General features: G+C 47.4%; 1 protein-coding gene across 1 annotated transcript; it reads right to left on the bottom strand.

Annotated features, from left to right (window-relative positions):
- Positions 1-3,223: 3,223 nt before the first annotated feature.
- On the bottom strand, positions 3,224-25,025 carry LOC149362292 (uncharacterized). The gene is made up of 7 exons (XM_089568253.1): positions 24,841-25,025; positions 21,294-21,552; positions 18,567-18,728; positions 15,784-16,047; positions 10,906-11,211; positions 8,080-8,325; positions 3,224-3,433 (listed from the first exon to the last, which is right to left on the bottom strand). Exons 1-7 carry the CDS (start codon positions 25,023-25,025, stop codon positions 3,224-3,226), a joined length of 1,632 nt encoding a protein of 543 aa, XP_089424379.1.
- Positions 25,026-26,933: the final 1,908 nt, after the last annotated feature.

Here is a 26,933-nt window from a genome sequence, read left to right as displayed (position 1 = left end):
CGGTCATCTAATACTCAGAGTAGGAATGATGCGCCTCGAGAATAATCTAAGATACTGTGGAACAAAACTTAATTCGGATTCGCTAGCATATCGGAACAGATTTGACGTAACTAATTTTTCATCATCATTCTCGCCATTTTCTTGCTGTTGGAATTCATTTTGAGGCCTGAGTTACGATCGGTGCCCAGGTTACTTCATTATGTCTTTCTCGAATTATGCCATACCGCAGCATGAGGAGCTTTTATGAAGACCGGAATGTTTGTTTTTGCGTTGTCTCAAGGCATAGTATTTCTAAGAAAAGAAATGCAGTAGGAAATGCTAATTAGGTCATCCTTCTCCAACAAAACCGGTATTGTTATCCCACTCTGTGAAGAGAGCTGCCATCTCGCTATGTGCTCAACCACTCCAGGGATCCAACTCCGCGGCCATGAAGACAGAGCATTGGGTTAACCAAATCAGTCGGCCATATTCTCTAAAGCAGTGAAGCCGCTCGCAGTAACACGTGGGAGCATATAGCAAAGCTCGGATCCCCACATAAACCGCTAGACAACAATTCTCGTATCTTAGAAGGGCCCAATTTCAGGCTCAGCTTGGTAACATTCTTGTCGGTGAGCGCAGGCTAGAACACTAGACTTACTTTCGTTTTGAGACGTACGGAGGGGGCGAGTTTTTGCCTAGAGAGAGTAAGCTCTAAAGATACATTTCGAAAGGAAATAAAAATAGACCTCCTACTCTCCGGGTTTAAATGCTGCAGAAGTGGACTCGCACCAAGTGCACTTGGGATTGCTGAAGGAAAACCGCTCTTTGCCTCTGGTTTTGTTGTTGGTCATCCAACAAACGTTCGCATAGAAACCCATGTATTCTGCGTAGGCTGAGTTCTTCCTCTTGTATGTTCTTGTACTCAAGAGAAAACATCGCGTATCCACTGCGGGTGTTCATCCAAAAACACGGTTTTCCAGAAATGCTCAAAAACGTTCTTGAAAGGAGAAGAAAAATATCAAAGGAATAGAGTTTGGGGCATTAAAACTAAGAAGAAATCGTTTGCTGTGAAATGGGCGACTGAATGAGAATCAGGCTATATATGCTAGTGTACTTGGTGCACTAAAGAAAAAGATTCCTTTTGTCACAGACGGAAGCAAAAAGAACAGCTTTTATGATGGACAATTCAAGCTTTATAGAAACAGGCCTCTGGCTATGATGAGGAGAGTTTAAAAAATGTATTAGAGCAATCTTGTCACGAAATCGGCATTCATTCGAAACAAACGTGGCAAATTGTAAAGGCGGTCACAGGACGTATACAAAATGAACACATTACCCCTGATGACCCTTCCATGCAGGTTGTTATTGTTTTTATAGCTACCTCAACAATACTTGTGGATACCTTGCAAATCAGTCCTAGACTACTTCCGTATATATTAACCGCTAACTTTACACAGCTTTAACCTAAGTGCAGCCACGGGAGAAAATTTTATCTGTAAGTACCTCGTGCTCAAAAGTTCTCAAAGTAGCCAAGGTTTTCATTTTTACAAATCCGAAGACCAAAACGATTCAAATAGTCGATCAATATGAGTACTATGTATTATCAATACTTTTATGGAGATGGTAAACGCCACCCAAATAAGGATATTTTTATTCAGGATTACAATCAGTCATCACCGACATGACTTCGTCCGAAATACGTCGACATCTATATCCTGTCCAACGCTTTTCCATCTTATAAATTAAGCTCTCCATAATAACAAAATCGCATTTGGCATTTCTGGGTCCTCAAGATGATGACCAACATAGAATTCAAAGACACGATTAAAACACTAGGAATACTTTTCCACAACCACATGAGGTGGAACGCTCAAGTAGATTCTGTCATCGCTCATCTGTCACGGTGTGTTGGTATTCTCGCTAAATTCCGAAACTTCCTTCCTGTTGCAATCAAGCTAAAGATATATAACGCCATTTTTTTGTCACACTTAAACTACTGTTTTTTGGTGTGGGGAACTACAACAGAAACAAATATGCATAAAATTTACATGCTACAAAAGAAAGCTGTCCGTTACATTGCCAATGTTGACTACCATGCCCCTACTGATCACTTATTTTCACACTACCAGATTATACCAGTCCATAGCTTGTACCGATATTACTTAGCAACCAGATACAAGAAATCCCTACAATATAATAATCGAGCCTTTCTAGACTTGACCTGCCTCACTCAAACTGTACCGGCTTATACCCTGCGCAATACAGAAAAATGGTTTATTCCTTTTTGTCGCACCAACTACGGCAATCAGATGCTACGTTACAATATGCCACACTTATTAAACAAATTACAGTCCATGAATATCGATATTTCGAAAAGCAGCTTGCGCGAAATTAAAGCTGCCTTTAAATAAGCTACAAAACGTTGTTAAGTATATTCTTTTTTTTCTGATGTATAAAATGTGTTGTATGTATAACTGTGTCTGTGTAAAAAGTTTTTGTCTCTAGCGTTTGACCATCTTCCGATGTTTGTTGCTGTATGCCATGTAAAGGGGGGTCCGGGGGTCCCTCAAGTGATCTGCGATCACTTTTTACCCGGACCTACCCACATCTATGATGTAAAATAAACAAACTTCAAACTTCAAAATGTTCGACACTGTATCGCATTCCATATTATTGAGCAAATTAGCCGGCTATGTGATTGTTAATGATACACTGGAATTTTTCAGTTGTTACTTATCAACCTCGACCACAAAAGGTCGAAAGTTATAATATTGGCTCCACATAGAGCAATACAAAAAGCGGAGTACCGAAAGGATCTTCCGTTGGGCCTATAATGTTTTCCCTTAACATCAATGACTTTGTATGCGCAGTTTCATGTTCCCATATTGTCATGTATTCAGATGACATTGGGCTTATATTCACAGGTATTTCAGTTCCTGTAGTGCAAAATGAGGTGAGCGAAGATTTACTAGCAGTTTCCAACTTGCTCTCATTGCACAGCACTGAAGGCACAACCTTCGTTTTATAGAAAGAAGGTATACACAGCAATTGAAAGGAGAACTGATCCTCCTTATACCGTCAACGTTGCTCCAAACACTCACAGAAGAAAACGCACTCCACATTGCATCTTCTATAATAACTTCTATTGTGAAGACTGAGCGAATTGAACCAATCAAGACAGGCCCTTTGCTTTGTTCTTGATCAACAAACAACATACATAAACAGTCCGTAGTTTTATGAGATCTTATTCGATTCTCGGGGAGGACGGTTGACCTAGCACCGTGCGATCGGACCTGAACGGGCTCTCCACTTCTTCGGACGCGGTGACGGACCTGTGCGGCAGCCGTTCCCAGTGGGAGCCGCTCATCCTGGTGGGGCCACCCCCGATGGTCATCGCGGAGCGCTTGCGGGCCACCAGGGCCGGGTTGAACGAACGCCGCCGGCCGAGCATGTGCTGCGTGAAAAAGACGCGCGGTAAGCCTTTCTCCGAAAGTCTCACTGGGGCTTGGGAAATGAGGGTGAAATTCATATGATTTTTAATTTTTCTAGGTGATGCAAATATAGTTTATTTCTTTAAGGATAAAACAGCGCGATGAATAAAAAAGCTAGACAAGACGAGACAAACACAAATGCACTGAGCTTTTCACACCGTTTTATTTATATGAAGCAACGAATCACACACCATGCAGAAATTGTAAACTTCTGCAAAGTCTCTTCCGCCATTAGTAATAGCTTTAATACCGTAATTTAATAGTTCAACCAGATGTTTAGGGGAATCCGCCAAGGTGGAGTAGGTTTAAAATAAGGAGTAATTACTCCTTGACGTCCACCCGAGCGCAGCCAAACGGCTACAGAGGAAAGCTATACAGCTTTCTCAGAAACTTCGTAGTTAAAGAAAAATTCGTCCTGGACCGGGGTTCAAACCCGGGACTACCGCTTCACCGGAGGAGTCGCTCTACCAATTGAGCTAACCGGGACGGCAAGCTTATGGTGGGCGCTCGAGTGGACGTCAATGAGTAATTATTCCCTTATTACAAAAATGTTTCAAATGATTTACAATCACTACGGCTTACTCGCTTTAGCCTAATCTGCGAGCTCCGTCACAGTTTGGTTAGGAAAAGATGCCTGACGACTTTTCTAGATGGGTGTTTCTTTCGTAACAGCGGGACAGGCTTCCTGCTTCCATTCTCGGCAAACTAAGGCGAGTATAGTTTTGAAAATTCTGTGCAGCCAGCGCTAAAACTCCAGCCTTACTTTAAGCTGGACATGAAACTAAGTCAAACTAAGGCAAAAAACGTGTTTCGCGATTTTACCACGAACACATCCCTTTCCAAACTTGTTTTGGTTGTTTTTATAATTTTGTACGTATTTAAAAGAATGTAGACTTCTCAACTAGCCATGACATTTTAATAATGTTTTATTTCTCTGTAGAAGCAGACGCTCGACCCTCTACTTGGCGCATCATGACATCTGTTCGATATGTGCCATAAGGCCTAATAAAACACAGGACATCACTATAACTAGCTGGAAAAAACTGGCAATCAATTTGCCACTGCAAGACGCTAATTCAAGTGACGGCAACTAGCAAATGTCCAGATCTGGGAGACGTAACGGCTCACATGAGCTAGCCCCAAGTGGTTTCTTTTAAAGATTGCCTTTGAGGTCCGTGCAATACGTTGCAAAGTATTATATTTGAGGCCCGTATATTCTGCAATAGTCGACCAAACCAGGATTTGAGATTGGTAGTGGAATTTGCGGCTCTTGTGGCCAGGTGCCCCATTCACTGTTCACGAAGGCCAGTTAATAAGGTCGTCGCAGGGACTCTCCGAATTAATAAGATAGGACTTGGGATATGTATCGAAAAGAGTGAACGAGGAACTTATGACTTCATTGGTCGCTGTAGGCGAGAAGTAAGCGGTCACGAAAATGACTCTACTCTCCAGTTGGACAGCCCATACTTGAACAACATTGTCACCGTGGCAGCCAAAACAAAAGTGCCTTTAACGCAAAGCCAGGGTACATGTACTCCACTGACACAAGAACTTACGAATATCCAATAATAAAATGGCTGTAAAATGAGATAAGGTAAGTCTATGCGCTTTCCAATTGAAAACAGTCGCTATCGTCGCGTGAATATACAGAAAGAAGATTCCAAAGAAAAGTGAAAAGAAAATGTTAAAAAAAAATGCACATCGCGCATCCTGGGAGTACTTGCAATATGTACTCCAGCCCATCCTTATTCACCTAGATATTTCTCTCTCTGTTTCCGAATATGCGACAGTTACCTCCCCTAAGTACACAACTAAAAGTCCCAGAAGGCAATCGCTATAAGAAGACTGGCAGTCTGTCCCGCGCCAAACTAGACCGGGTGAGAATATCCCGACTCGCTTAGGATGCCCCCCCCCCCCCCTCTTTTCATGAAACCCCTACAAACCACTGTTCTGCCTAACGGGCAAACCATTGCGACAAGAACCAGGTCGTGCCGATCCCCCGCAGTATGTATCTCAAACATCGTCAGGGGCGCAAACAGGCCAGATTACAGGAACTATCCGCACTGTTTTAAAACTAACCACAAGGTCACACCATGCAGAGTATACTGACAGAGCTGCCGACCTGCAGCACTCACCCGTGAGTGATCAATGCAGTTCTCGACCACACTGATCATCTGCAGGCAGCGGGAACTCTCCACACAGAGACCAATATGGCAAGGGGCTATGGCACGAGCAATCCTACGCACCATTACCCTAACGATGCACACCACACTGACTACCACCGTCACTGACTCCAAGTACCTCATCGAGAATTTTCAGCTGGAAGAGAGACACCCCAAAAATAGTCACGTAGTGATGACTGCAGTCCGGAAAGCAGAAAAATGGCGAAAATGGCTTCTAAGCAAAACTATTTATATTGGATGACTTGCGCCCGCAGTGAACTCAATGAGTCGCCGGCGGCGTAGCAACAAACGCGCTCGGTGGTCGTCTAACCAAATGCCCGCCGCTCTCAGCCGTGCTGAAATTAAAGCTGAGAGCGAACTTTCGAGAATGAACAAACAATCAGTGCAAAAAGACTGAAGCTAATGGTGCGTTCCGTCATGTGATGACCGGTGAGCACGGGCCCCACCCCGAAGGTGCCGAATGTAGTGGTTTCAGCTGCCACATTTTACAGCTGCCGCTGTTCCGCTGATTAACTTCCCATTTGTTTCGAGAGACGTGGCGCATAAAGCTCTTGCTGTAAAATATGTCGCAAGGTCGAATGGTGCGGCGAGTAGAGTGTCGCAGTTCGCCCTACATAGGCCATAATGGTGGTGCAAAGCGTGCAGCACCTAGCCCGAATTCACTAGACTACATGAGAACAGTGCATCAGGTGAATCTCTAGGTATACAATACAGGGAACTTCGAGAAAATTTCTGATATTACATTTCTGTCTGACCGCAACGGATTCTGATTAAACTGAAGGTATCGCATGAATGCACAGGCAAATTACGACAAAACCTTACAGTCTGAAACGACACACTATTAGTGCGGTCAGTCTGACTGAAAAAACAATGACCTAAGTGACAAACGCTGACTTTGGTTCCAGCTAGCAAAGCTGGCACCGCCTGGGCTGCATTTCGCACAGAAGCAGAGCTAGAAGATCGGGAGCTGTGTAACAGTAATCACAAACTGCTTTAAAAATGAGCTTTTGCGCACCGACTGAGACGCGAAATGCTGTAAAATGTGTGAATTTGGACCTCCAATGACTGGGGTCAAAAGTTAAACATTCATTGCGTAATAGAGACTTCTCTGCCTTTTTAACTTTTGACGGCAGGTACAGGCGCCTAAAGAACGCTTTCTTTAGCAGGCAGTGTTATAGCTGACGAAAAAGCTAAAAATATTACCTGCATCTTAAAGGAGCGCAGTAGGATCTGTTACTGCATATTTACCTCGGTAGTGTACAGAACTTCCGTGACTTTCCTACGAACGTAGGTTCCTCTCCAGGCCCCACAGTGACTGGTTACCGATAAAGGCTAGTAAAAGTTTATTAAGTTATGCGCTTATAAAGCCCTTTTATCATGCGGTACTGAAAGCTCCGTAGTCTGCCTAATTTTCGAGCGAGCATATTCCGGATGCAAGAGACCAATTTTGCGCGTTATCACCGCCGATCTAACAAACGCATATTTTATCCCGCCTTTTCAGCGGACAGGGATGCAACTCAGCACGTTGCAACTCAGCAAGTTGCCGGATACAAAAGACCATTTTTGCGCATTATCACAGCCGATCTAACAAACGCATATTTTATCCCGCCTTTTTAGCGGACAGGGATGCAACTCAGCAAGTTTCTTTAATTGCAGGCTTGGGTTGATGGGTTTATTGGGGTTTAACGTCCCAAAGCAACTCAGGCGAAGAAGGACGCCGTAGTTAAGGACTCCGGAAATTTCGACCTCCTGGCGTTCTTTAACGTGCTCTGACATCGCAGAGTACACAGGCCTCTAGAATTTCGCCTTCATCGATATTCAACCGACTTGGTAGGGATTGAACCCATGTTTTTCGGATCAGCAGCCGAGCGCCGTAACCACTGAGCCACCGCGGAGGCTTGTAATTGCAGGCGCTGAGGAGCTTCATAAAATATCATTTTCGGTATCGCACGCAACTTGACATCGAACGGCGTGTAACCTGAGTAAACCAAAACCCATGACATTGGCGTGGCTATCTATCAGTGAGAAAAAAAAGACGTCGACATATGAGCCCTGACAAGCTACCTGCGGGCCCGTGATGACACTGCGAGCGTATAACTACTCCTCGCGTCAGAGGTTCCCGAGGTGTGGTGATAACGGATGCGTCAGTGTGTTGAACTTAGCATCTGGCAGGAGGTCCGTATTTCCTGGCGCAAGCAGGAAAAGGAAGCGATCGCAAAAGTACAGCCTGGCATGGCAGCTACGCTTGTAGCGGCCTTTTATTATCAAAACAAGAAATCTAGGTTGGGCACCACCACTTCACAGCTGCGGGCCTAGCTATTGCGTGATCACTCTGAAAGGTTCTGAAACACCTGCCCTCTTTTTATCCACCCTTGTTCATCGAATACGATTTGTCCATGGATGGAAGAGAACATAGAGAGTGTCACCTCGACGGGGCACTCCTCGAGCAGGATGGTCTCCAGCGCCAGCCCCTTGGTCTCCGGCATGAAGTAGTAGAGCACCATGCCATTGGCCAGCGTCAGCGTGGCGTAGAACCAGGCCTGGTCGCCGAGTCCGAAGCTTTCACGCACGCGCTCGAAGAAGGCGGCGCTGCAGAAGGCACACGCCCAGTGGAAGCAGCATACGCTTCCCAGCACCAGGCCTCGACACCGTAAAGGTGCCAGCTCCACCACCTGAGCCGTGAGTGCATCCTTGTTTGGAACGCGCGTACACTGCCATCTTTTGACAGATTGCTCACATATTAATTCACTGCCTAGCTCCTCGCGAGCGAGTATCTATGGCGACGATATTTCGAAGCAGCCAACCCGCAGTGGACGACACCGAGCGCAGAGACGTGACAAAAGCTGCCATCAAGCCAAAATTGATCTGAATATAGAAGAAGCTTTGAAAAAACAGCGCTAGGACGAAGGACAAAGAGAAGAGGACAACCGGACCAGCGCCGGTCCTGTTGTCCTCTTTTCTTGGTCCCTCGTCCTTGCGCTGTTTTTTCCAAGCAACATCTACCAACTAGCTCAACTCTCCGCTATATAAGAGAAGGAAACATAATAAAATCGGAATTTATCTTACTAGCGACAATATCTCTAAATGAGAACCTGCAAAGTTCAAACATCTTATCACATCAGGCAACCTAAAGAAACTACACCTGTCGAATTTCTACTATTGTCAAGGTCACAGAAGAGCGGGATTAGTGTTCTCGGGCATACTGGCACCTGTGTGATCGTTTGTGGTTAGTAGTTTGCCGTATGAAGGCATTCATCAGCTGCAAAAGTCGCTATTTTTTCCGAAGAAGTTCAACTGGGAGTCAGCCCGTATGGTGTATCCGCTCCTGCTCTCTGTGGTCGGTTTAGGCTGTGTCATCGACTAAAGTTGCTCCAAGTATGCAGTTGAATTTCCTAGTTTAGAAAGCAAAAATATACCTCTTCAAAACGTCACACCATTGCCCTAGAAATGACGAAATAGGTGCCTACCATACTCCTAAAAGGTGCTAGAGAGGATTCAAGCACATGTGCTGTTCGTCTCAAAACTGTTGGTGATCTCCTGCTGTGCTGGAAATTTTGCGTCAGTTTTATTTATTATTCAACTGATCTGCTCTTTTCAAGAGCACCATTTCAATCTGGAAAGAAGAGACACGCACAAAAATTAAAGAAATACTGCCACTGTGAAATGATGGGACCGTTGCAACTGCGCTGCAGAGAACGCATATGCGCTGCGGTGTTATTTTGTAAAATATTTTTCATGTACGAATATATGAACATAACTGCTCCCACGGGCCACGCACACATTTGACCGTAGCATGTACGGAAAGTAGCCGCTGAAAGGCGTACAACTCAAGCTAAGTAGATCAGTGCAGTTGCGAGACGGAAGAGGGACTTAAGAACTTCGTCCACTGGGCAGCCATGCTTAGAAAGATTCTTCTCATTACTTTGGGGCATTCTTCAGAGTAGATGTTTTGTGCGCGCTGATCTGAGCCTGACAACCTTGAATTTATTGCATGCGTGCTGTTAATGACTGGAAGGTTAGAATACCGCCTAGTGTGGCTACCGAATGAACGTGATAAGACGCGGAGAGCGATATTCAAAGTCTGAACATGCATGCCGGGCCGCACGCGTCGAAACGCGCGACGAAGATAGGATTTTCCGGGAATTGCTAAGGGCTGCACGAAAGAGTGTGTCATGTGCCGATACACAGATCCGAAACATTTCAGCTTGAGCGCTAGCACCGAACCAAACCAAACCAGGCAGAAAATGCACCACGTGCAAGACTCCACGCGAGTCGGAAAGTTCCATCATCGCCATCAGCCTAACCACGCCCACTGCAGGGCAAATGTCTCTTCCATGCCTCTCTAACTCTGCCCACTGCCAGCTGCTGCCGCATTATCCCCGCAAACTTCTTAACCTCGTCCGCCAAACTAACTTTCTCTCGCCCCTTGATCCGCTTCCTTTCTGTTGGGATGCAGCCGGTTACCCTTAGCAACCATCGGTTATCTTGCCATTGCATTACATGCCCTTCCGAAGCCCATTTCTTGTCCTTGATTTAGACTACATCATTAAGTCGCATGTGTTCCCTAACCCAATGCGCCCCACCCCGTTCTTATTCTTCTAAATATTTCACTCCCGTGATCCGGATCTCTGGTCACTACCTACCGTAAGCAGACGTTTTGCTTACAATTTCCAGCCCCTCGCCGCCAGTTCAAATCTGTTGTTCACATCCAAGACTGCAGCTCAACATTATTTTGGCTTTCTGCATAATAATTTTTAGACCCACCGTTGTGCTTCGTCTAAGTCACTAATCATGCTTTGTAATTTATCCCATGAGTCAGTTAGCAAGGCAATGTCATCAGGAAATCGCAGGTTACTAGGGCCATTCTTCAATAACAATTACCAAACCGGACCTCTGAATACCTCCTGTAACGGAGCGTGTCCGGGAGCTGTTAATTGTTGAGGTAAGGATATGAGACTTGGGGTGTCCCAGAGACAACTACCGACGGCATGGTCCTTTTTGGAAAGAACAACGATGGCTGCTAATTTTTCAAACGCATTGTTCTTTTTTCGCATGAGGAGAAAAGCAAGAAGAGATACACCTGTTTCAGAACCACAGTGAAGAAAGCAGGAGAATGGGCTTCCTCTGTGCTTAAACTCTCAGTCATTCAAGATATCATGCGCATGCTGCTATTGAATGCAACGGAGCGTCAGAATACGAAAGAATGAGAGAGTATAAACAAACAGAAAGGAAGCCTTTCTTCCTGTCCTTGCCTGAATCCAAGTGACCGGCCCCAGCCCCATTGCGTAGCCGAAGTTGAAGATAGCTGCGAACATGATAATTAGTTGAGGCGCTACGCTTGCCGGTCGGCCGCTCTCCGCAGGACCCGTGCTGTTCTTTTCAGTGAACCCCGAAGCGGCCGGGGTGCCACTTGGTATCTCTGTGCTCCTCTCCATGGCGCCTTGGTGCACGATGCCCATAAGGACCATGCTGGTGGCGCAGATGTTGGCCGACACCACGAGAAGCCGCAGACGCCCCACAGTATCCACAAGAGACACCGCCATGGTCGCCACCGCCAACTGCCGGTGAAAGGAACCAAGCCCGAAGCTCGGGCACACTCATACGCAGCGAAGCAATTGCGGCATTCGTTACTTGTTTAAAAATACGGAGTGCTTTCAACAAGTGCCGCCGCTATCACAGCTTCTTGCGAAGAGGTTCCTGCAGGGAGTCACACACAACAAAGCTGCACAGAAAGGCGAGTGATTAGAACTTGCTTGCTTAGAACGTTAAAGAACTGAGAGTGACACATATGTCATATAACACGCATCGCAGATTGATGCAGCAAGGCAAGCAAGTTCTACATGGTGGTGATAAGGACAATGCATTTCAGCCCTTTTTTGACGCGCTACCAGAAACTAGTATGGGATCTGTGAAACGGAATAATGTGTAGGTACTAGTGTGAAATCTGTAAATACTTCATGAGGTGGCGGTCACCCATACTGTCCATTAAGTGAGCTTCGCATTGTTCTGTGGCTGGCGTTATTGTCACCATCACCATCGCCATTATCGTCACCACCAGCACCGAGGTTATATCCGATGAAGGAAGTAGTTCCCCTAACTCGTGCTAAGTAGAAGGAACCAGTCCCGGCACATTTCCTGCTCTCACCAATCCACTAATTTCGCCCACTGCCCTGCTACGTTTTCTCTCCATGGAATAGGCAGTTTACCTGAAGCGACTGCAATAGCTTGATATGCACAATGCTTGTCGCCATATCAGCCCTTTTTCACCAATACTCGCTAAGATTTCATAAACCGGTGGTTGCTGTCCCATAGACGCTGCTGCTGCCTTCGTCATGCCTAAAGCTACTATTTTCATATACTTTTCTTCGGAAAGCCCGCCAGGGTGTTCCTACTTTCAAGCCCTTTGGTTAGCCCTCATATTTCGGCCCCATAGGTCGGCAATTACAGGATAAATATGTTAGAAATCTTCACTTGAGGTACTGTGGTAAGCTTGCAACCTTTATCTCAGAGGACTTAACAAATGCGGTCAGCCTCAGTATTAATCTGCTAGTCTCTTCAGTCACGTGGCTGCATATCCGGCCACTACTTGACCCAAGTAGGTGCATACCTTCACACTTCCAACACCACTCAACCTAGGATACACGGTTCCCTCTTAAAGTGTGTAGACAAGAATACACTTGTTAATTTTTATGCCCACTGGTGTTTTCGAGTTCCTAGGTCATTAGTCATCTATTAAATTTTTTTCTGGGTAGCTTAGCTAGCAGTGTGAAAAGCAGAAAGCAAATTAGTAAGGTTTTGCTTTTAAATCTCATTACTACCTCTTACCCTACCAAAAGGCCTAAATACCTCTAGTGAACATACATTGACAATGCGGAGATAAGTTGCGGCTTTGCTAAAGAGTTTCATTTCTATTTTTTTCTTCTCTTCTCTCTTCTCCAGAGACGTGGGAAACATTGAGAGTTCCTGAAGGCATTCAAGAGTGCAGTATTAATATTTTCTGCAATGAACTCACTAACCCCCAAGAACGTTCTACTTCGATACAGCCGAAGCCCGCCTCTTCGACGCGAATCAGCTGTTCCCGAACGCCGCTCCCCAGCCCCTGCTCGCCCAGCCTACGAACGACGCCCAAGCCCCAGGAACTTCGACGCCTGGAGGACTTCCGACAACAGCCCACTGTGCTTCTATTGCGGTGGTCATATTCTTCTTCACTGGCCGAACCGCCGTGTCGGCCTTCGTGGCTTTCCCTTTGACGCGCCACAACCACGCTTCGGCCAACATCCGCAAGAAATCGACGAGTACTGCGTCGAGACGAGTGTGCGCCGAACCGCCTTTCACGCTCACCATCGCCGTCAGCTTCACGTTTTGCGTCGCCACGCCACAGCTACGCAGCTGCGGTACGATGACGGCCTCCTAGCCCCCGTATGGGAAACTGAAGGCAGAAACCTTTTCAGGTGTGGTTACTCACGAGCGAAACGCCGGAGATCCTCCATCGACCAGGCGGCATGAACATGCCGCCCCCGAAAGGCCGACGCCGTATAAAATGAAAACCTCGACCACGACCCGAACCACCTTCAAAATGACGCCGCCACTCAGGAAAGCTTCGAAAACAGGCCCTGCCCACTATACACTCAACCGACGAAGCTGTGACCCGACGCCGAAGACGACGTGCAACGCAAGAGCCAGAACATCTGACTTAGAAATAGTTACCGATGGCCGAAACGTTAACGTTATCGCCGAGCCACTGACCCACCTGACAAAAGCAGACGTGTCATTTAAATGGGAAGCGCCGCAAGTGGAAGCCTACAAGGAACTTCGGCGTCGTTTACAGTCCCCACTGATCCTTGCACATTTTGATGAAAACGCCGTGAGTGGAATTCGTACCGACGCAAGTAGCGTCGGGCTAGGCGCTGTCCGCGTTCAGAAAACCGACGGAATGGAGAAAGTAATCGCGTATGCTAGCCGTTCCCTGCCCAAGGCCGAGGCTAATTATTCGACAACTGAGGAGGAGTGCCTTCCCATCATCTAGACTACGTCAAAAGTCCGCCCCTACCTGTACGGACGACCGTTCAAGGTGGTCAGCTATCATCACACACTCTGCTGACTTGCCAGTTTGAAGGACCCCTTCGGCCACCTCGCCCGATGGAGCCTGCGCCTCCATAGTTTGACATCACCGTCGTTTACAAGTTCGGACGCAAGCTCCCTGACGCCGAATGCCTGTCACAAGCCCCTGTAGATGCACCGCCGGCGGATGACGATGAGGACGGCTTCTTGGGAGCCATCAGCTCTAGCGCTTTTGCGCAGCAGCAACGCGCAGACCCAGACCTGAAACGCCTCATCGAGTACTTGGAAGCGAAAGAATCTTCACCCCCCGCCTCATTCAAGCGAGAATTGTGTTCTGTGTACAAAATTCTGCGTGCAGAGTGACATCCTCGTGAAGAAGAGCTTTGCAGCGAACAAAACAGCCTACCTCCTTGCTGTGCCGGCAAGTCTATGGCGATGCACTTCTCCAGGCTTCACACGACGAGCCGACAGCTGGACATTTCGAGTTTTCTGACACCCTCCGCCGCATTGAAGACAAGTATTACTGGCCCTGGCTGTCTGCCGATTTCGCACATTGTGAAAACCTGCCGACATTTCAGCGACGGTAGATTCCTCCGACCCGACCAGCAGGATTTCTGAATCCGAATGAACCCCTCTCAAGGCCCTTTCAGCAGATCGGCATAGACTTGCTTGGTCCTTTCCCGAACTGAACGTCCGTAAATAAGTGGATTATTGTAGCAACCAATTGCCTGATCCGCTACGCCTAGGCAAAACCCTGCCGAACGTATCAGCAGCAGAAGTCGCTAAATTATTCGTGGAGTGCATTCTGGTGCGACGCGGCGCACCCGATGTGCTCATCATGGACAAAGGAACGGCATTCACTGCGGAACTGACGCAAGCCATCCTGCGTTACAGCCAAACCAGCCACCGGAGGACAACTGCATACCATCCGCAGACCAACGGTCTGACCGAGCACCTGAACAAAACCATCGCCTATATGCTCGCCATATACATGTATATCGATGCCGAACACAACACCTGGAACGCCATCCTGCATTACAACGCATTCGCCTACAACACCGCAGTGCAGGAGACCACACAGATGACGCCTTTTAAGCTCGTCCATGGCACGGAGGCCCCGACCTCGCTAGACGCCATGCTGCAAACGTTACCGAAGAAGATAACGTCGACGCAGGCGTCTAACTTCAACTTCAAGCACGAAGACTTGCCCGATTGGTCGTCAAAGACCAGCAGTGGACCGACGCCAGACGCTACAACCTACAAAGACGCAACGCGGAATACAAGCCAGGTGACCGAGTCTGAGTTCGGACGCTCATTCGCCACCGCAGATTGCGTGAAAAGCTTTTGCGCCGGCATTTCGGCCCGTACAAGGTCCTTCGTCAGCTTGGTGAGCTGGAATATGGAGTCGTCCCTCACAAAATGACTTTACGTTTTTTTCACCTGTACAAGAAGGATGCTACGAGACAGTGACGAGAAGGCGCATTCAACGATGTTTCCCATGAGAGCATCTGTTTTTGTTACGTTTAGTCCTTGCAAGCATTAGAGCGGGCGCTCTCAAAAGGTGTCGGATGGGAGGGTGGCTGTAGAAACAATATAACTCAGTCGCTCATTATTAGTGTGGAATGTCTTAAAGATTTTTTATATCTCTTCTCAAATATTTATGCATTCGCATAGCTTTCTGATTAGCACCGGTGTTGGGTGAACTTCGAATTGAGCTTGGGTTCCAGATTTAATAAGGTGTACACATTCGTAAGTTTAGTTTGGGGGCGCCATTTAGTTTCTCCTTAAAAGTGTCAATTCTTTAGGCTTCGTGAAGAGAGGCCTCGATGCATGTGTGCTGTTGAGTGCCACGCCTAAGTTCACCGATAACGTTAGACTGAAAACAGTGCAGCAGGTTTTCAAATGGCACATGACTTGTATCAATGATGTCATGTTGAAGAGTTTAAAAGAATCCCTATTCTTAACGAAGAGTTCTCATCGGAATGAGTTTTGCACTACAATTTTTCGTTAACAACTAAGCATGAGCATCACAGCAGGAATTCTCTTCTTTTTGTGCAATAAAGGATCACCTGTATCAGCAGCGCGGCGAGCGTGACATCGCCGTCGTGGGTTCCAGTGTCAGACGAAGCTATGGCGTCCGCGACAATGAAGGTGGCCACATTGGCTCCGCAGAACTGCTGCAGGAACATCACGTGCGCCGCCAGCCAGTAATGGAGCGAAGGCATGGGTGCTTGTAGGAAGGCCTCCTCCGTGAGCTTCATCTCGGCATTGGCCTCAACCGGATCCTTGCGGAGGCTTCTCAGCGCCACCACGGCGCTGTCGCGGCGGCCCATCTGTTTGGTAATGGTATGGCGCTTAGCCCTCTTAGCAGGCACAGAAGGATCGCGAACAACATGTCTTTTCACGGAGAATTGCTGTTTGAGCATAGGAACCTTGCCATTGGTTCTTAGGACCAACAGAAGCACATGACCCCACCAATTCCACCAGCACTAAAGTCAACCCGACATCCAAGTGACACCGTTGCTTGTGTCGCTCATTTACGTTTTGAACCCTTCCGCGCTTGATGCTGCAACTAGCCAACTATTTTCTATCATAATAAAATGTTTCGCGTTCCAGAGAGACCAAAGAAATGCTGCAGCATGCTGTGCCAGCAGAGCAGTGCAGACATCACTCACGTAAGACGCGTTTCTTCAATAACATTTATTTCGGTGGTGGTGTCATGTCGATTGATTGGCTTTCTTTGTCTCGTTTCTGTTATTCATGCAATTTTGCAGGGATGGAGTGTCTCAGCATAGTGACAAATAATATTCCGTCCCATCGGCAATCGTCTGAAAGTAACACAGAGACCCTCGTCGAAGTGGGCTTCAAAAAACTACCCCTGGAATCGCCATGCAAGCGCCCAGTCATACGGCAAAGGTAGTGTCAGGACAACTGTAAAAGCGCCAGTACTGCCTATTTGCCACGTATTACAGACGCTAGCGCCAATTCCTCCTGTTACGCCTACAGTGAGCGGGAGCGCCAAATTGGCATATTAATCTCCATGGCAACGGACGACCGAAACACGTAGGCGCGATGGTTGTTCGTATGGCATCTGCTTCACGCGGCCCGCTAGGGGAGGTGGGAGAATGGATCGGCGCCCACCAGCTCTGAACCCGACCGGGCGCCGCGTTTTATTTTGGTTTTGTTACATCATTTCTTTGCTTTTGTGCCATGATAAAATTGGTCGTGCTGCTGGTAAACAATAGTAACCGCAGCGCTGGTACAATGTAGCGAGAACAGAGAACATATGCTTCATCATTTTATTTACGCATCCTTCCCGTCACTTTTAGTGTAAAAGAGATATTACTTCTCAGAATACTCTATGTTATGGCATTCCGTACAATATAGATAATAAGTGTCAACGCATCAGTGGGGCTAAGTTACTGGTGGTGCTAAGTTTATCTCAAAAGGGGTAGCTGACATTTTCTGTAGATTAATTCGTGCATTATTCACACAATACATGTTGCACCATTAAGTGCAGATTGAGCTCACGCAGCGCAGAAGGATCATTCCGTGCACACTGAATGCACGCAGTGAAATGCATGCACGATGTACATTACAATCGCGGATATTAAAAAAAAAATTGTGTAGTGCTTACGTAAACATATAAAAACTAACTACTATCCCGCAAAGGCGCTCACTGTCCGTGATAATATACGCAGCACAGTAACAGAATTCAGTTAGCGTACAGTTCGGTTCCCGCAACGCACCGACTCTTCTGCGGAACAAACACGATGACTGGTGTTCACAGCAGTGTCTAAATTATAGGTCATGATCCACAGCCCCGAAATGAACGGTGGCTGCCGAGAAAGCGCACGCAGGTAGCGGTACCCGAAGTATCGGTGTCTGTCTTGATGCAATCTTCTCAATTTCGAGGGCCACGAGTACAAACCTAAACATTACCCTAGCTATCGCTGCACAGACTTTACTAACACAAGAACGAACAGGACGCTAAACTGGCTGTAACCGGCGCCGCGAAGCAGGTGATAGCGTCCCAGATAGCGCGACTGATGGAGTTCGGTAAAGGATGCGCGGCGGTTTCAACGGTCCCGTTGTCAGAAATTCAATAAGGATAGATAGAGATAGAGGGAGAGAGAGATATTTCCTGCTTTCAGAACCTTCTTGTGCTTATATCTTGTTGTTCATTACAGACGCTAGCACCAATTTCTCCTGCAATTACGTTCATAACGGGCGGGGCACAATAACGGCATCAGCGGAGGTTTTTCGAATTGTCCGGCACAGAAATGCCTCACGCTTTTTTCCACCTGGTGGTAATGGAGAAGATGAAAACTTTGCGGGAGAATATCTCACACATTTAGTGAAGGCAAGAAAAGACCCGCCGGCTTTCATGGACGTAGGGGGATCAAGCGAGTAATACATTGACGTTGTAAACATGACACGGGGATGGCGCGTCATGCCTGTCCTTGTCGACCGTCGTTTTTTCAAGTTAATAATGGTGTAAATGCGTAACAATGCGTGGTTAAACGGCTTGAGGATGCGCAAGGGTGAAGAGAGACGCTGGCGCTCAGACATTCAGATTACTTCCGGCCAACCGGGTTTTTAAAGCGCAGTTACTTCACACAGCACAGGGATGTAGGTGTAATTAAGAAATCAGCCAGCGCTGCCGTATTCCAGTTCTCGATCCCAATCTAAGCTTCTTTTATGAGAGCAGGAATTACTTTGCAAGATGCTGCGCCATTGTGTTTAGAAAAAAAAAATGCACCATGTTTTTAGAATAGCATTGGGTCCGGATTCGGGGTGTGTTTGTTTAAAATCCCGGCGATTGGGTGTAGCATGCAAATATTTTCCGAACCTGCATCAGCCAGCGGGGAGACTCGACGATATACCACGATAGTAGTAACAGGAGCGCAGCCGGCAGCAGGCACGCAAACGCGAGGGTGCTCCAGCTCACGTAGCGTCCAAGAAATTGCACGTAGAGCGAACCCACGAGAATGCCGACATAGTGTCGGGCGCCCTGCGCAAGCGCAATAAAACTTATTACAGCGGATCGTTTCGAAGATGGAATGAGAGTACATGCGCGTATATTGAGCATATTTAATCCACAATTTGCAGTTTTTCACGTGGGAATAGGTAGATATTATCTATTATAACTTTCATAAATCGGCGAACAGCAACACAACAGTTCTCGAACTCGATTTCCATCCTTTTCTCCTGCAAAAGTTTCAGTTCGGCAGTGTATTTTCCATTGGTTCCAAGGCTGTTTGAATGTGATCAGTCATGCTTGTTGATTAATTGTTAACCCAAATGCGTCATACTTGCCTATTACATACGGGATTGGTTGTTGGATCAGAGAAGAGAATTTTAAGAGTGACAGCTTACTAGATGCGAAAGTCGATCTTCGTTATGTGCATAAGTTTGATCTTGTGTGAACATGAAACCCCTTAGCCCAGCCACCACCGAAGTTTACCCTTGGCCGATTTGTACCAAAACTAGTGTAGAGCGATAATTTACGGTACCCAATACGATGGCGACTTCCAAATTTGGCCTCTGTCATTTCTAAAATCTGGCCTGGACCATATCCGAAATTTCACCTTGGCCGATTCGAACCAAAATCTGTGTCCAACCATAACTGAGCATGCCCTATACAATGATGACCTCCAAAATGGCCCGCGTCATTTCCAAAATTTGGCCTGGGCCACACACGAAAGTAGACCTTGGCCGATTTGGAAAAAAATAGATGTCAAACCATAATTGAGAGTGCCCGACATGAAGGGACCTCCAAACTTGGCCTGGGCCATTGCCAAAATTTGGCCTTGGCTATTTTGGAATGTTTTCGCACGTTAGTAGATTTAACCAAGTTAAAACCTATGGTGTACCATGTCTACCAAAGGTACATCACGGCGCCTCATCTCACCATGATGGCTGGCTCTTTGACCGTTGACTTTGACACTTCGCCTTAAATGAGTTTCGTCGGGGTGGCGCTACTGTCAGGTCACGTGACGTGACGTCAACCTATGGCGCGTATAAGAAGCTGCGCTTGCCTCATTTGCCATGGAGGAAAAGAAGTCGGGACCGCCTGTCTATCCACGCCAGAGCTGTCGTTCGGCCTTTGGGTATAACCGTGGTTAAAAGCTGTGTAACTCTAACTCTTTTAGAAATGTTTGAAGTGAACACGAGCGCAGTGTCTTACTGAGAAGGAAGGAAAACAGTTTCAGTTTTTGATGGTTAGAGGAAGACCGCAAGGCACAGCGTATTGACTGCGGATAAAGTGTATAAAGATTGCTGAAGCTGTGCAAAACGCGGTAAGCTGGCATATCGTTGCATATTTTAATCTGCGCGGTAAAATATGTAGAAAAACAGACGCGTTTTGTCAAGCGTCTCATCCACACCGCATTGTTAAATCCACATTCTTCGGTATCTTTTGAGTGCTACGAGAAAGTTACATAACTGCAACGTCAATTGTGACATGCGTCACAAATGTGTTCCGTAGAAATGACCTTAGGAGGATTAAAGCAGAGTGGCTAGAATATTAAGAAATTAGTTGAAACACTTTTGCACATTTCCACGTAGTATTTAGTAAAATTTTTAGTGAAAATGAGGATCAACAGCCCTTTCTTCGAGCCGCAATACATTGCATACTTTTTCCAGTGGACAAGAACACAAGGCTGGCCCTCTTAATACAACGCTAATGAATGTTTTAGGCCATTTACACCACCTCTCCTTTCCAACTGTCTTTCCAACTCCGTTAGGCTGAGTCGACAGTTAACTGAAGCGTTGCCCTCGGAAAAATCACAGTAAGGTATTACAACCTATTATTACACGTACTGATGTCTATCGCTACTCCTTTTTGCCCGATGCTGTAGAAATTTGGAATCAACTACCAAGTGACGTTGTGGACCAAACAGATGTAGACAAATTCGTGATAGGTGTGAACGCGTTCCTGGAAGATTGCTGTGCAAATCTGTAATTCTGTGCATTTGAGTGTTTCTTTTTTAGCGAAGAGAATTGCACTTGTGTCTGTATATGTTTCCCTCCCTGTAATGACCCTCATGCAGAGGGTTAACAGTATGAATAAATAAATAAATAAAATAAATAAAAACTCGTGTTTGGCGCTCTTTGGCGTCAGATGCCCTTTATCAAGAAAAATCCAGCATGATCATCAAAAATCGGGCCATCAGGGCATCCAGAGATTAAATAGTAATTTTACTATAGTACAGTCTTGTGAGTAGGAAAGATTTCGTTTAACTTCTGTAGCATGTGTTTCCCTTGGCACAATTTTAATGAAATTTCACAAAATTATCATCGACGGGTCGTAAATCTGAGGAGAAATATTTCCTTCTTGCAGTACTAATAAGTCATGCAAAATACTGATGCCGTTTACGGACACACTGTGCACTAATTCACTGCATTACAGGCGTTAAAAGTCATAATTTTCCCGCTCGAAGCAGCAGCACGTGGATGCATCTCTGCGAAGAAAAGTTGTTGCAGCTCTGAGCACACGGAAGTTTGTGTATTTCATGAAGGGCCGTAAACTGCCCTACCACGTAATGATTCGCAACACTCGGGGTGCGTTTCTCACCTGTCTGCCACGGTCCCTCGCGTCGGTGAGCTCCGCGATGAGAGCCGGCACCACGATGGCCAGCATGCCTGCGAAGAAGCCGCTGATGACTCGTCCCGTGTACAGGTACCACACCTCCTGGGAGCTCGCGACGCAAAGCCAGGTGCACAGTGCACCCAAGGCACCGAAGCCCACTGTGCGACGGCGGCCAATGCTTTGCGCCGCAGAGGCGCCTACCAAGGAACCACCCAGAGCACCGACCAGCAGCAGGGATGCAAACCTGCGAAGTTTGTATTGAAGCCGCATGCATTGGAGATAGCGAGAAAGAATTCACGCGCGCGTTTACAAGCTGACAGTAAGCCTGGTGACCACAACGCCATTCGATGTCAAGTGAGCGAGGTCCAGCTTTTACTGCTTTTAAATTATTTTACAACTCTATCGGCGGCACATTCTTCAGCCGCCATCGTCGCTCTGCCCGTGGAAGGATGGATGGTAAGAGTGTCCCTAGCAAACAAATGATATATTGCAGCCCTGTAATCAACTGACATTTAAGTCGTACTACTACGCAGTCATTCGCACCACAAGGGACGTTTCATGCTCCTGTCTGACACGCTACCGGGGTTAGTGGCGAAAGGTATACCAGGACTGCTATTTATTAATGCGATGTCTCTTGGGCTATTGTCCTGCAGTGTCTGCTTCTCCGTTGTAAGGGCCAGTGCGGGTGGCACCATCAGGGGACACGGGGACGGCTGGCAACATGGGAGTAGGGGATGCGACCCTGTGTACGGCTGGCGACACGGCGTGGACGGGACGAGACGCCGGCGTGGGGCAAATGTGGCTGTGCGCGCTGGTGATCGAGTGGCGCGGCAGAAGTGGGCCCGAGTGTGAGCTCGGTGCGCGTTGTGTACGGCGCGCGAACTGCGGACGACAAGTGGGGACTCGGACGCGAGGGACTGAGTACGTGCAAATAAAGCATCCCTTGACAAGTGGGGGCTCGTCCGACGGAATCAACATGGAGAACAATGCCGGAACGTCCGCGCCCGATGGAAGCTCCACCACAGCCACGGTCCCGATGACCCTGGTGCAACAACTCCTGGCCACTACGACGACAGGTACGCCGCTCGAGCAGGAGCACCTGTTTCCATCTCCAGCGATAACGGTAAACCCTTCGTTAGCAAGATATGGAAGGGAGTGCTGCAACATTGGGGAATACAATCCCTTGGGGATTGGGGCATACAAGCCCAAAGTCCCTTACAGACCTGCCGGACAGCCTGTAGAACGTCACAATGCTACAGTCAAGCAGACCATTGTCAACTACTGCTCCTCCCACTGCGATTGGGACAAGCGACTCCCTGAAGTGGCTTTTGCAATGCGGACATCGGAGAGTGTGGTAACAGGGTTTACGCCTGCATTCTTGTGCTATGGCCGGGAACTTCGTACACCTTGGGCAGATAGGCAGCAGATTAGTGCTGAAATTTCTGCATCGGCACCCCATGCACTCGCCGCAGAGCTAAACCTTTACCTGCAGGATGCATTGGCCATGGCCAGGGAACACCAAGAATCAGCGAAGGCCGAACAGGCCAGACATTACAACAAGCATCGTCAACCAACCACCTACAAAGTTGGCGACCTGGTGCTCCGCGACAAGCACACTCTAAGCAATGCAAGTACAGGCTTCACTGCTAAACTGGCCCCTCGCCGCTCGGGGCCCTACCTAATCACCGCCCGCGTGGGTGAGAAGAACTTTAGACTCAAAGACCCTGCCTCAAGGAAGCATATGGGTGTGGCCAACGCAGACCAGCTGATGCCATACCATCCACCGTGGAGGCCCGCTTGCACGGATTAAGGGGGGGAGGATGTAAGGGCCAGTGCGGGTGGCACCATCAGGGGACACGGGGACGGCTGGCAACATGGGAGTAGGGTATGCGACCCTGTGTACGGCTGGCAACACGGCGTGGACGGGACGCGACGCCGGCGTGGGGCGAATGTGACTGTGCGCGGTGGTGATCGAGTGCCGCAGCAGAAGTGGGACGCGAACTGCGGACGACAAGTGGGGACTCGGGCGCGAGGGACTGAGTACGTGCAAATAAAGAATCCCTTGACACACTAACTAAATTTCATTATTCGCCAATTCCCTAAGGGCGTCGTCATGGTTGCGTGACCCCAGTTGACCAGTGAGAGAGCCCTGTGAAATATGAAATTCCCCTCGTAACTTTCCGATTTTCGAGAGCGGCCAGGTGACCTTGTTACGGCATCACAACCTGTACTGGGAACTGTCAGCAAACTGCCCGCCGTTCTCAAATAAATACAGTTGCCATCAGTTAACCTAGGCGCTACCCATGAGCCTCACAGGAGCTAGGGAAGCGGAAGCTTGGTATCACAAGCCCCACCATGCTTTCAAACAGCCACCAGTCCGTGCAGTACATCACTTACCCGCTGCGCCACTCCGCCAGTAGGCGTATGAGGACTAGCCGGGATCTATGAAACCGACGGAGAGGATCTTCACAGCAACACCATGTGACACCCAGTGAAAAAATCATAGCGCAAGTCTAAAGTTCAACATGTGAGGACCCCCAAAAGCTTAGAAGGCACACCGCAGAAAAGGGATAAAGGTGGATTTTGAACTGAATTGAATTGAGTTTATTTTCGTTCGGAACAACGGAGGTCGGATTATTACAATCCCGGCAAATGGAACGTACTCGAACACACTGGAAGGCGGTAACTCATGCATACCCAATAAGGCCAGCCGAACCAGCTCCAAGCGCAGTATTGGCCCGGAAAATCGCATAAAAACTGTGGTGTTGGCCGTCTTAGTAAGGAGAGTCGAGTCCGTGCTGCTTTCCCATCACCAAGAACAAGACCAAGACGCTTTATTGGACGGACACAGCCTATATATACACAAGATGACGTCACAAGAGAAGAATACAAGACAATCCACAAAACCGAAACAAGAACTAAAACAAGTATGGAAAACACATAAAAAACAATACAACAAAAACCTTACACACTAATTAGACATTAGGGAACATTAGCGTAAATGCTGCCGCATTTTGTTCTTTTAAAATTTTCTTAAGGCCGTTCTTTATCTCCTCTATCTCCATCTCTTCCTCCTCCTCTAGAGAAGCAACCTAGGTGGGCCACCTAAGTGACGTGCCTTTGTGACGTCATCAGAACCTGAAGACAGGATTGCGAGCAAACTGCCAGAACGTAGCAGATGCCAATTAATATGTCTGGTCCCGAGACACTACTCGGGAAGAGCATCCTAGATCGCACCGGTAGGAGCAGTTGCTATCGCAGGGCAGTGGCGCATCGCTCAACTACTGCACTATTGTGACCGGAGTGGTGTGACGATTCCCAGGAATCTAAGAATATAAAGTCGAGCATGAACAATTCCGCACATATATGCGCATTAACCCTTTAACTCTATGCACAAACACTAATGCGGAAGAACTGTAGCGTGTCCTGCTCATTTGCGTCGGTTTCGGGAATGCGCTGAACTACCTCCTGAAACTATTAACCACGCAGCCAGTCAGTAATTTTCGTTCACTACAGTCGCCCTTGCTATTACCAGAAAGGGTCTGCGCCTGCGAGGTCCGGGTCCTCCTTGAGGGTCGTCCAGGCAGGTTCCGAGTACCCAGTGGCCGTGCCAAGGCAAAACGAGCCCGTCCAGCAGGTCACCAGCGAACGCAGCATTGGGCGGCTGGGCGCCGGCGCGGGTCCCGCTTGTGTTGTGTCCATAGCCGGCATCGGCATCTCCTTTTCATCGGCGGCGGCGGAGGCGCCGAAACTAGGATGTCGGGTGGTCGCGATTGCCGCAGCCAAGGGGGACGTCCGCGAGACAACCCCTTGGGGAGTGCGGAGCGGAGTCCCCTGTTGAGCGGATGTCGTAGGCATAGACGTCGGCTCCATCCCTCCTTCGGGCTGTTACACCTTTCTTGCAGAGCAGGATCCCTTCTTCTGACTTCTTCTTCGTCTGATTCTCGTTCAGAAGCTGTTGGCACGTGTGATTTCAATAATAAAGAGAGAATGTATTCGTCAACGAAAATGACCTTAACGTCTCACTGGTATACGCAGCAAAAACAGAGATTAAGTTTAATAAGTACTCCAGCCGCCAAATTTACAGTTGGCAAGCGGAGATTGTTCTTCAAAATGAGATGTGTCAAAACCGAGAATTACGCTGCTGAGGTAAACATTTTAATTCCACCTAATATTGGACCGCAGTACCACCGGGAGTCCGCTGGACCTTGCAGCCGCTCTTGTCCTTTCGGTCGGCTCCTGCTAGCCCAGCAACATACCTCACTCCAGCTGAACGTTCGGGTCTGACCTTGACAGCATTTTCTCCCACTGAAGGGGATCCCAAATTTCAAATGAGGACACTAATACCATCGGTCATCGCATAACTGAAAAAAAAAATCATTTTGAGAAACAGAAAAAGTTTTAACGCCAGATAAAAAAAAAGAACAATAAATATGTTGTGGTTTCTTGGAGACAAAGCCGAGTGCGCTCTCAAGAGGTAGACCTTCGAGAGTACCCTAAATCATTTTAAACCACTTGTGGTTCTTTCATACCCGCTAGAGTTCCTAAAAAAAAGTTTTGTCATTAAAGCTAACTCCTAATGGAGACGCTAAGAATGGGTTCGAATCTAAAACATGGGCTCCGCAGAACGCTAACCTCTTGGCGAACAACTGAGCTTTTATAGAAAGAGAAGGAAGGCATACGAAATAAAACAAAAGGCAAAGAAGGCAGAGATGAACAAGTGTTCCCCGCTTCAGTGTTGTGAAAGCAGTTCTCGTTCTGGTTGTCACTATATGTGTACTGCTTTGAGCTCTTATTAAAGCCAGAAAGAGCTTGACTGTAAGAGTAAGAGTATGACCGTAAGTGATACTCTATTAGAGAGCAGCAATTCTGGCTTGCTGTCCTTTTACTGTCATTTTAAAAGACGTATACAAAAGCGCTTCCATTTGTACAACTTTGGGCCGCGAACCACGACAACGTTTTTTTTTTTTTTTTGGTACAATCAAGCGATTTTCTACAGGTATCGAAAGAACTCGGTGTGAGCGCAGAATGAATTTTGTTCTTGACATCATGTAGGGACGCAGAAAAGTGGGATATGACATTTCCCACGCTCGCGCAGAATCTCGTCGCACTCTCTAATGTCTTCGAAATTGCCAGTAAAATATCCCCTTGCAGTTGTGCTTTATTTCGCACAACTTTGACGACAGCTCGATCTGAGTTGATCTGCTTGGGTTGTTCTCTCTCTAGGTGCTTGTATCCTTGCGCGCAGTAATAGATTTTCGGATGGGAGATGTTTCTTGTCTGAAAGGAAGCTTTGAACTGCGGAAAGCACATTACTGTGCGCAAGAAATTCCATTCTGAAGTCCATCTTCCGGCTGCTAATGTTCAAAATTAATCGGTTAATCGGAGCCATGGGAGCCAAAATTAATCGGAGCCATCCAAAACTCTGCATGTATAGCCTTCTTCCCATTTTCGGTCAGCCATTTCATCGCAAACGATTTGCTTTTAATTTTAATGTCCAAATCTCCATTATTTTATCCGTTTTCTTTATTTGAGAAACGTTGTTGCGCCTCTGTCAGTTGCCGCCCGTGCTTTGGCCAATCGCCCGCAGTAGGGACGCGATATTTTCCTCTTGAGGACAACAAC

This window comes from Amblyomma mixtum, chromosome 2, assembly GCF_055824585.1.
Source record: "Amblyomma mixtum isolate Tamu chromosome 2, ASM5582458v1, whole genome shotgun sequence".
Lineage (NCBI taxonomy): Eukaryota > Metazoa > Arthropoda > Arachnida > Ixodida > Ixodidae > Amblyomma > Amblyomma mixtum.
This window is presented reverse-complemented; position numbering and strand designations above follow the sequence as displayed.